Source organism: Helicoverpa armigera, chromosome 2 (genome assembly GCF_030705265.1).
Source record: "Helicoverpa armigera isolate CAAS_96S chromosome 2, ASM3070526v1, whole genome shotgun sequence".
Classification (NCBI taxonomy): Eukaryota; Metazoa; Arthropoda; class Insecta; order Lepidoptera; family Noctuidae; genus Helicoverpa; species Helicoverpa armigera.
This window is the reverse complement of record NC_087121.1, coordinates 14,886,941-14,899,161: the sequence shown is the minus strand read 5'-3', so window position 1 is coordinate 14,899,161 and position 12,221 is coordinate 14,886,941. Positions and strand designations below refer to the sequence as shown.

The 12,221-nt window shown below is 33.5% G+C and overlaps 1 protein-coding gene across 1 annotated transcript in view; it reads left to right on the top strand.

The window, feature by feature from the left end:
• Nucleotides 1–12,221, top strand: part of LOC110371398 (inactive rhomboid protein 1) — a 143,509-nt gene that overhangs the window by 9,317 nt on the left and 121,971 nt on the right. The window contains exon 2 of the mRNA XM_064041630.1: nt 3,703–3,723. Within this exon, the coding sequence (XP_063897700.1) occupies nt 3,703–3,723 (21 nt within the window). The remainder of the gene's footprint in view (nt 1–3,702; nt 3,724–12,221) is intronic.

The following is a 12,221-nucleotide window of genomic DNA, read 5'->3' as shown; positions in this document are numbered from 1 at the left end:
GTTCCAGATTTTCGATGTTTATACGTCAATAGAGAGTGCATCAGATTGAACCACTTTTGCTAAAACGTCATATCTTCATATGCTATAGTCTAGCTGGGCTCCTGGAGTTCCACATCAGGTGTAGGTGTGGTTCAATTTTTATAAGTCAACAGAGAGTGCTTATCAGATTGAACAACTTTTGCTAAAACGTCATACCTCTATATGCTATAGTCTAGCTGGGCCCCTGGAGATCCACATCAGGTGTTTTAGATCTTCAATTTGTGCAAGTCAATAGAAAGTGCTTATCAAATTGAACAACTTTTGCTAAAACGTCATACCTGTATATGGTATAGAGAAGCTGGGCTCTTGGGGTTCCACATCAGGTGTTCCAGATCTTAAAATTTATTATCTCAGCTGAAAATGCTCATCACATGAAACAATTTTTGCCATGGCACCATTTTTGTATCTCTAATAGTTTTGTTGGTCTGTAGGAGTTCTGCATCAGGTCTTCAAGTTTCGAAGATAAATTATAGCCTATATGTTGACCAGGCTTAATACTGATACAACAAAGAAAAAATCATTGAAATCCGTTCAGTAGTTCGTAAGATTAGCGTGTACAAATCTAAGAAGATGTATACAAACTTTCATCCCCTATTTTATCCCCTTCGGGATGGAATTTATCAAAATCCTTTCTTAAGGGTTGCCTACGCCATAGTAGCTTTATGCATGCAAAGTCTCAGTCCGATCGGTTTAAAATTGACAAAGTTTCATACAAACTTTCATCCCCTATTTTATCCCCTTGGGGGTAGAATTGATCAAAATCCTTTCTTAGCGGATGCCTACGTCATAACATCTACCTGCATGCCAAATTTCAGCCCGATCCGTCCAGTGGTTTCAGCTGTGCGTTGATAGATCACTATGTCAGTCAGTCAGTCAGTCACCTTTGAGTTTTATATATTTAGATTAGATTGGCTTGTATTTAGATTTATAAGTAGGTAAGTAAATTTTTCTTTATTGATATCACAATTGTAAATCTTAAATATATCTCATTTTTTGTATTAAGATTCGCAGTGTATATCTATGCATGCCACATAATTTTTCAATAAATGCTGTGAAATCAAATCTTTTCGAAAAGTGCACAGAAACTAGAAATGCGAGTTAAATTAAATTTTAAAATCGCTTTTTTGCTGACCGAATGTTAACTCTATGACGGAATATTTGCATACCTTTACCATATTTTACAATTTACCGTTTGGACGTATTTTATTATATGTACAACTCTTTCAAACGTTGCAATTTCAAATAATCATAAATTAAATTGCTGATATTGCTCAAAGTTTTCATGATACAATTTGCTATGATATTTATTTTGCTGTTTATTAAAATCTTAGGTAGGTACGTTTCTCTTCAATTTCATTACCTGAGAATCGCAATAAGAAAGGTCAGCCTATAAAAATCGCTGACATTTATCATTCCTTTGGACTTCTGTTATGATATGATCTACTTACCCTTTGCCCTTTTTAGTCTTCCAGATTCCCAGATTGATATACCCTTTTGTATAATATATCTACGGTTTAAGTCTTAATACACAAAGTAGGAGTCTGACACTCCTACGGCTTGTCACTCTCTTAGGAGTTCTGAGGTGATTTAACAAAGAGAGCATTAACAACACAGACAGGAGAGGCATTACGCCTACTTCACACTTTCCTCGAGAGTGACGCAAAGCCAGATAGGTACTTAATGGGCGATCGCTATAGGCTGGAATTGGGGCTTGTATCTCCGCGAAAATTATAGCTAAGTTTCCCATTGCTTAACTAGGTTATTTGTTGGAGTAATACATTAGGAGATTTAATAAGTGGTTAGTGAGGTCATTGCTCCCAACTAGGTCATAAAAAATAGTCGATTTATCGAAGCCTGTCATTAAAACATAAAAGTAAACTCGAGAAATGTAAATCTGTTTCAAAACGGTGATACATAAATGTACCTGGTTGAAAACCCCTTTATGGGAAAAGCGACATGTCGTGTTTTTATTTTTAGTATAAATCGTTAGCGAGGCTACCCGTAAATAGAAACAGTTTCATTAACATTAAGAGCGTTCCATCATTACTGTGATCATTAAGTTAAACTATGACGCAAATGATATTGCACCCGGACGTTGACAAATTACCGTATCGTACAGTCAGCCATCACAGAATTGATCTTTGTTCCTCGTTTAGAATATTCTATGTTTATTTATGTTGTTTGCTGGCTTTTGTTCTCTGTGTTCCGAATTCGTGTTGTGTTCTAAATATAACTGTTGCTAAATGAGAGACGAAAATGGTCACTCTTTGGTTGAGCTGTCTTATTTTCCATCTACACACAATTTAGAGTATACCTAGTGTATTTTCAGAGTAATAAATTTATGAGTAAAGCATAATTGCAAGTATGTAAAGGATACGGTGTTGAAACAATCCAGATTTTAGAGGTTCTATTGAAATATAACATATAACACCATTTTATGATAATCGTAATATCTTTTGTCATACCTATATCAGACCTAATTTAATAAGTGGTCAAATCTACTAAGTTGAAATTGAATTTCTGACTAAGCTGATACTTGAAAGCAGATTTATTGGTGATACTAGAAAATAAACTAAGATATAGAATTGAAGTAAATGTAGTCACTGCACAATTTTTTTCTTTATTTGATGTATTGGCAATTGAATTTCAAATAATCATGATTAAAATTTTCTTAACATTTTTGTGCTCAAAAATAAAGGCTGAAAAATCTTCCTCCATATCTTGAGGTGCATACGTAAAATATTATATTATGTAGATGTTGATATCTACATACTTCGCGTACGTGACAAGAATCAAACATGGCGGATGAAATAGGTAATCTTACTTCGCTTAGCTGATCTTCGTGTTATTGAGTGAATATTTTGGGAACAGCCTGCATCTCTTTAAGACCCCAAGCTTTACATTACATATTGCATACAATTTTCGTACTTACTTGATCCAACCAACTAATATTTGAAAGACTTGATCGGGACTTTCAATTAATTTGGACATTGACATTTTCTTAATTGGAAACTTGTTCAATTAAACAACTAGACAGTGAATATCTGTACTTAATATAAATTGTTAAAACATAAACCCATTTTCTAATGAGTGTGTGGGCCAGCTGACATGTATTTCAGAACATTAATCCTTATATAGACTAGGTACCTACGTGGGCACATATTTAATTATTATACCAGTCAATTCGGCGACTATAAAATATTCCGAAAATTTAAATCTTGTTTATTATTTTAAATATCAGAAATCATTAGGCATTGGAACAGTTTATAAACCAATTTACAAGTCAATACTACTTCTGAGTCTTCGAAAACTTGCTCCTAGACTTTGTAATATTCAGATTTTAAAATCAAAAGAATCTGCTCAAATTACAGATTTGGTAAGATTTAAAAACTTTAAAAGAATAACGAAATATTTTTGAGACATTTTAAAATGATCGTAAAGGTCGTCTTACACGTTATTTCACGAAGGTTAATAACTTCGAGCGTTGAGAAAATCAATTATGTATCTTAATTTAATATTTTTCAGAAGGTACATTATTCTGATTGTTTGATGATATCATTTCATTTATGCGAAGTACTCTCTAATTCAATTGAATTGGAAATTTTACTGTGAAGCACATTTTATTAAGAAACATTATATATTTAAAAACACTTTCTATTACAGGTATTATCACTATTTACAATGGTATGTTGAACATTTGTACATAATGAGCTTTTTAGTCCCTCAGGACATAATTAACTCGATTTTTATTCATCAAGTTCGCAGTATGAACAGTACTAAACTGTTCGAAGAATGTAAGTAATTTTATTGGAAAAAATGTTTATATTAAGCTATGAATGAATGAAGAAAATTCCAATGAAATTGTGTTTACAATCGATTGACAAAGTCCCACGAAGAGGTAAAGTCTCGTGGGATTGGCAACCCTATAAATATCAAATTAAGTTTATTATTCGATAATATAAATTCATACCGTTATTCGATAAATTATTGTGGTTCTAATACAAACTATTTCAAAGAAAAACGACCCAATGCTATTGGCAGGTAAATAGATTCAATCCGACACCCTTTTTTCTAAAAACTTTTTTGATCCTTTATTTTTTATTTTAAACTTGACTAATGCCACTACCATTTTCAGCGTCACTAAAAGAATTCTTGAATAAATAAAAAATGTGTTTATTTAACCTTAAGCAGTAACTTGGGCGGAGATAAAAATCATTTTTTGAAATTGTTTTAAGATTTATATAAAGGTCCTATGAGTAATAGCTATGAAATAGAGTAAATCGTTGTATCGTACTCATATTCGTGTCTGCGATCATTTAAATAATGTTTAAGCCCCAAGGGTGGTCGTATTTATTGCAATAGCAATGGCGTTACTCGGATTGTGAAAGGTACAAGTAAATGGGCACTTAAGACAATTATTTATTTATAGCTCTTTACGTTTTCGAGAATATAAGTAATCACTAATACTATTTTCAATTGCCTATTTATTAAATTAAGTTTGCTACACAGAATTTTCATTCATATTCTTGTGACACAGGGCAATTTTCATTTGAACTGCAACGATATTTTCAGAGAAAAGTCGATTATTTACTTATCGAGGGAGGATCTTGTCTCGATTATTTGCCAGGCTTCAGGTTCAATGAGCGATTTTACGTAATACATTTTTAAAAAGATGCTGTAAAATTTAAATTCAATTTAACATATCATTAGGCGTAGATGATCTGATTCCATACTTTTGATCATTTGTGTGTCTGAAATACTTTGATAACCGATTTATTTCGGGATTACGTCAATTCTTCATTTGGAGATTTATAAACATGATATCTAAATACTTATTTATTACAATAAATCATAGTAATAATACTTTTGATAAATCGTATCGTCTATTTCATGCTGAATTATTTATCGTACTTAATAATATCGTGTAATGTAATCGTCTGATATTCTATGATTTATCTATTACCTCGAAGCTTTATAATTATCATTATTCAATAAATACTGAACCTCCGCTTTTCATAATTACTGGTATCATTAACGTACAATTCTCAGCTCGCTAGCATAATTATGTAATCATTCAGCAAATATTAGTACTGGAAAGGCCTGTAATCCGGCTAGATTGAACTAATCACTGCATACGCTTCATTTGTCAGACTCAAAACGGTTAAGCGTGATCATTATTTTATGTATTGCCTTTGAATGCTAGCTAGGGATTTGAATGGAAACTTGCATGTGTGTGTAAATGCATACAATCTACTCTGTGAATGTGAAAATAATCATTTTCATGAATCGCTTGTGTTGAATAACAAAGAGACAAAGAACCTAACTTATTTTATTGTATGGTTATATTATATTTTTATAGCTTTACATTTTAACACCCAGAATTCGTAACGAGATAAGATTTTATCCATAAAAGTTCTCAGCAGGCTTGTTTAAAATATCTTTTATAATAATATAGACCTCAAGACATTTTTGTTGCGCTTTCCTGTTTATCTTCCTCAGAGTCGAGGTCTCCGTGACCTTAGATCCTTAGAGGACGTGCCTCCCAAACTTGTTTACTTAAAAGCTTTTTCCTTCATAGTGAACCGTTTCCGCGTTCGTGGCACAGGTAACTCTTACCTTAAGTACTGCAGCCTCCTTTTAAAGAAAACTGTTATGATGACTGGCTGTTGTTTTATGTTCGTCGTTTGAATTTTTCGTACGACCGTCGAAACTTCTAGATGTTTTCTTTTTTGGAACAAAGCCTTTGTTTTTTTGGAATTGCAAATTAATGTTTGTTTAGTTTCTGTTCGTGTAGCAAATCTAGACTTTGCTTAATTAGTCATAAAAGCAGTAAAAAATCTAACCCCTAAGGACATTTGCCATACTTAATTTCAAACACTTTATTTGTATTCTGCATTTGAAATTGAATACGAGAAAAAAAGAAAAAAATATCGTGTCTGGCTTTGAAAAACTTGTTATTCGAAGTCGAGAACAATGAACTAAGCATTATTTATGAGACAAAACTGTTTGACACAAAACATTCGCTGGACTAATTAAAACGGTAGATCCATTTGCGTATTCAAATATTCCATGTAGTTAATTAACGCATTTGTTCACCAAATTAGATTTATTGGCAAAGAGAGCTCGCTTTGAAGACTGCCTGCATTTTTAATAGCATTGTTTGTCCTTTTTCCTTAACGTAGGTTATTAATACATGTTATAATAACGTTATATCGTAATAAATAGGGAAAAAAAAGTTATTTTTCTAATAGAAATTATCCTGTACAAACGATAATTTTTCGTCATATTTTATATTATCATCATTTCACTTTGGTAGTCTATGCCTCAAAGAAACTGAAATAAAACCTGTCTAGACCAATGATAACTTATAAATATAAATTACTCTTAAACTTTATCATTGTTCAAGCATTTAATAAGACAACTTTGTTTAAAAAACAACACAATTTACTATTTCATGGTTCTTAATAAAACAGATGCATTGATTGTTTCAATTTACACTCAGTCAGTTTTAGTATTGTGTCCGACAGTAAGATCCAATTAAAGTTGTTGCGACGTCTGATCGTCGGCAGGTCATTCGATCAAATTGATTGGAACCCTTGCCATTGGTTGATCGCGTTGATTGCTCGTCGTCTTTGCACTATCGGTTCTTTTTTCAAACAAAAGCTGGTGCATTATTGGCTTGTTCGTCGTTGGAGATGTTGCAGTTTACCGCTTGATTTTTGTAGCGAATGTCTCGGAACAAATGAGCATAGATTGAAGGCTCAAGGTGGCAGATTTTTTATGCTTGTTTTAGGTATAAGTTAGGCTGCATAAAGCCTCAGCTGCTTGAAGTTTTTTGAGGGATTACGGAGATTTATTTTCAATATTTTTTGAGGTCGTTGAATGTATTCGGTTGTAGGTATTTGCTTTGATGACAATATTGTGGACAATAGATAATATTTATATTTGTATTTTTGTTAAGCTAGCTGCTAAATTGTATACTGTAGACAAGATGGCGCCTACATGAAAGAAACTATGGACCCATACATATTGTTATATAATAAATCTTTCCACGATAACCACCTAATCCATCCATCCTTCATTAATTCCATGGTGACGTCAAATTTATTCATTTTTTACCCGTTGCGTGGGCACCATGATTAATATTCGTAATATCTGACAATCTTTACGCCCATTAATTTATCAAAGAAACTGAGTGTATCTCGAGTGAGTCTTGACAACACGATATTGCGGGAATCCTTTTCAATTCATTGTTTACATTCGCGGCAGCCATTTTGCTTCGACGTCATTCATTTCAAAAATCGAGCTGGCTTGTAATGTCGCTGACATATTTTGTAATTGGAACAGCCAACGGCTGAAGGTTATTTCGTACTGGCTGTATAGAATTGCTGATGTTTAAAACTTGTATTGTTATTTTTATAGTAGGAAAATAAAAAACTTGCGTTGGCAATCTGATACGGTGACAGTATTTTTATTCAATGGCTATACAATTAATACAATAAATAAAATTCGATTGCAGATAACAAATGTCTGTAGGCAAGGGACAGTTTTACCACATTTCAAAAATCATTGATATATTCACAACCGTTTTGATTAAAACCTTCTATATGGAACGAACAAACAACGTTGAAGTGTGGCCAGCATCCATTCCATTGTATACAAGATCGAATAAAGAATAAAGCACAGAGCATATTTTTCTTTTTTTTCCTTTTGTGATTCGCTGGCAATGGTAACTATTTTATTTTACTGGGTTCAGTTTTACAGCTCTTTTTACGACATTCAAGTGCTATAGATTGAAGTTGAAAGCTTTGTGGCTAATGGCTCTGGATGCAATTTAGATCGGAATTTGATTTTATGTGAATACTGTTTTCTCACTAAACATTTTTCAATTAGGTTTTTTACACATACTCATACCTTTAACTGTAATTAACGTGTAAAATTGGATTTTCTGTGTATGTCTGAAAAATAAGCTTTGTTATAGAACCGCTAGTAGTTATAAAGGCTTCGTATAATATATGTACACTTTGGCAGGTTATTAACGTTTTCAACAGAATATAACCTAATATGTTAGCATTAAAAATAGGTAGAATAAAGCCATTTTAATGAGAAAAGTTTACATTAGGAATTTTTCCGAATATTTGAGTCATCATCTACTAATGTTTTTAATAGAAGATTTATTTTAACGATCCGTTGTCTATCCATTCAGTAGTTTGTTTTAGACATGTACTTGTTTACCAAATTGCGTTAAAAATTTATATAGGTACGTTAGTCTGTTGTCATCCAGTCTTCCAGCCGAGACAGCAAGGGGTTGGTTAAAAAAGCGATAACAATCACTGCTCTTGGTCCTGACGCAGTTATAAGAGAGGGGAAGGGTTAGTCTGGGCCGAAGTACCTACCACATTCCTCAGATTGCGACCAACAGGGGGACAAACCGAATTTCTAAGATTCTTGACAGATGCTAAGGACAATATAACCGAAATGGAAAGTAGGAGTTTTAGAATTCACCGCCAATTTATCATCTCGGAATAATAGGGCTTTTTGTTAGCGATTTATAATAGGTAATTTTGTTTGCCCTTTGAAGTTTCGTGGCTAATGAATATACGTAATTGCAGTGCTTCATTTAATGGTCGTTTAATTGTTCTAATGTCATTGTTGAAGTTTTTTTTTGGGATATAATTTATGCATTGTGCCGTGTAATTAATGTTCAGGCAATTTACATGCTTTGATGGCCTTTAGAAGCTTCCATTATGTTTTAACTTCTAGTAATTGCTGCTTTTATTTTTTCGTTGTTTATGTTTTACTTAAAACATTACAGTCATTCATTGGTAACTAACATCACTTAATGCTAGTCTACCTTATTCTACTTACCTAATGGTTATTGTGGCTCTCTTAAATGTTTTGTTTAATATTAGCCATTTCTCACCCACGTCCCATGGAAATTACTTCCTCTACCCACAATACAATACGGTGGAATGGTGTAGCAATTTCTTAACAGTGAAAGAATTTCTGAAATAGGTCAGTAGATAATAATATTCAATAAATAAACAAAAACCTTATGATTTGTTTATTGTATAGAAGAACATCATCTTGTAATCGCTCCAATATAAAATGTCGAGTACCAGGAGAGCAGTAATCTAAGGAAGTCGCTCAAACAGAATTTCGAATGCATTGCGCGAAATACAGGCTGCTTCATTTAGATACTTGCGCGTTTGATGATGGTGCCATGTCTAAGTACGTGAGACGATACTCTGTTTGATGGTACATTTAGCCCTTCATAGATAGTGAGATAAAGGTATTGTTTGTGCTGTAAAAAGCTAGTACCTTATGGGACAGAATTTAAGTAATGGTTTTATGGGAAGCTGAAAGTCGTTCTCTAGTATTTGTGCCAGTGCACAAAAGTGTTATTTAAAAAACAAACAAATACTGAAAAGGCATATATTGATGGAAAATAACTGAAAGGTAACAAAATTGATTGCGATCTGTTAATAGAATCCACGTTGCTGATCGGTTTGTTGAACTTAGCTTGTAAAACAAATTAACTCCTCGCGTAGGTGTTGTTCATGCAAATTTGAATTTAGGTTTGTTAACATTGATAAACATTAACAATATTGATTTTGAACGCTACAAAATCATTCGGAGGGCGTTGGTTGAAATTGCCTACAATTCCTAGCCCACGTCTTAAACTTTAGTGGTTGAATGAGTAACTCTGGCAAATGTAAGCCGTCGGCTACCGCAGTCTCACTTACAGAAATTGTCCCACTATGTAGTTGGTCACTGGGAGACAGAGGGGGGCGGGGTGTACCCAAACCCGGGATGTCTTTCAAACCTGTCAATGTCAAAGGCGAAGTATTTGATTCACTGTATTTTACTCAATGGAAGGATACTCGCCGATGTTTTCTAATAAGGTAGCATGTGATGAACAAAATATTTAATTGAAGTACTCTGTGTACTTTAAAAATTTCAGTCATATTCCTTTCTTACAAATATAATGTATCTTCGTACCTGTGATTCCATATTAGGAAATCCTTTATTATAAAACGTTTTCACAAGATACTGAGCGGCAAAGGAATTTATTTATTCAGCCTACGCACAAAGGAATCCACAACATAATTAAATGAGTTATCTTTATATTCATCCAGTTTTAATGGAACTTCCTGCAAACGTTATTAAATTGTTCGTATGATAACGACGACTGTTTTCATTTGCCAGAATATACGATATAACTTTTCTTAGCTTTCCTTCGAAGTTGAAGAAAAATATACTGTTTATTTTGATTACAATTTCTGGGAACAAAGTGATAGGACTAAGTGAGTATTAAATGATAAATATTTATAAACATTCAATATTTTGATATGAAAGGTTTACCATTCAAAATAAGATAGATGCAGACGCATAACTCAAAACTTGCATGATCTTATTCAAACCAATGTAAAGGCCATCCATGCTAACAATTTAACTTTTGGTAGTTTGAAAAAATAAAAGTTTGGACTTAAATGGCATAATACGAGCACAGGTGCTTCAAACTTTCACATATGAATGCATTCTATATTGTTTGATAAAATAAATATTTCAAATCAAAAGCTGAGTATACACGTTTTGTTATATTAAATCGCCGTTGACAATGTCAATACCCGGGGGCGTTCGCCTGATGTATGGAGATATTTATTTTAAAATGGAAGCTCTTTAAATGCAAACGGATTGAAAGTTTCGTATAAGTACGAATTTCAATAAAAACATTTAGAGATTTACCCAACTCATTTTGAACATGTGATGTTTTTGCAACAATACTTTTTTAACTTAACTTTAAAGTTGTTACTTACTAGCGAGTTTCGTAAGTAATTTTGAGTTTTGATAGTCCTTATGTCAGGAATGAAGGTTATTTTTTACGAGAGAAGGTACCGAGATTGAGCATGCTTTTTGAAACCTTCAATACACTCAGAAACGAATCCAAATCTGACTCGAAACTGAAACATTCCGTATATTCAATGTACGCTGTGGGAAACATGAAAACAGATTTTGACACTGACGGACAACCGACAGCGCTGATTCCTAGTGAGTCCTATTCATGCTGCAGATTGCATTGGAGCCATTCATACTAGAATGAATATACCTACATATTTTATTTTGGACTTTTTTGGAAGCACGCTGCGTAAGCTGACTTGCTTTGATGTTCAATTGTTTACGAATGAAATAATGTTTGTTGGAGTGTAGCAAATACGGGTCATTGTATTGGCTCCTATTCAATTGTGTATTAAGAGCCCGCAGTGGCGGAGAAAGGTCAAACGGTCTGTTTTCTACGGCCAAAAGTCTAAGCTGTTTGTTATGTGTTAGTGAAACAGGGCACACCGCATTCCGTCGACCGCAGAGGGTCCAGCAAAGTTAGCATTTGGATCGTAAGATTATATATTCAGTGTAAAGTTCTGTTTTACGTAATTAGAAGCTAAGTAGGCATTAAAGTACTTAGTCCCTACAACTTCATCTAATTAAGTACCTACATTTTATGTTTAATATGAAACTTCTCTAACGTATTACGCAAAAGGCAGTACCTACATGTAGTACCTATCTACCTATTTACAAGTATTGAGAGAAAAGTTTTGTAATATTTCAGTTCTAGACTTCAGTGTTTGTTCATTATTAACAAGGAAGGAATACATAATACAACTAGCTATCCATTAAGTAGTAACATGACACTAAAGCACTAAACACTGAACTCTAGTACCTACTTCAGCTGAATAACAGTGTCAAATGCCCACAATGTGCAATGCAATCCTTTGTCATAGATCACGTTACTAAATGCGCCATCAAAGGGCAGGTGTACACGGAATCCATTGAAGTTCCAGTATCGGATTAGTGTAAGTCACAACTTAGTAGTCTTAACAATGAAGATACGAAGTTGAGAACTCGGGTTTATATCGAAATTCTGACTGTCTGTTATCTGTATTGAAATAATGTTATGAGTTTGGAACGTTTGTCAGTCTTGAGGAAGTTGAGCAAGTTCCTTTTTTGAGGTCTTGTTTTGGTCGTCTCCCGCGTCCTGTGGGAATTACTTCGCTCAGACGAATAAAAAGTTGCCTACTATTGTCTTCCTGGAATAAGGGTCCCATAATTTTTAATTTCCAAAATCTTAGACGGTGTTCTTCATCAATCAACCTGTTTGTAAAAAAACGGTTTAAAGGCTGGTT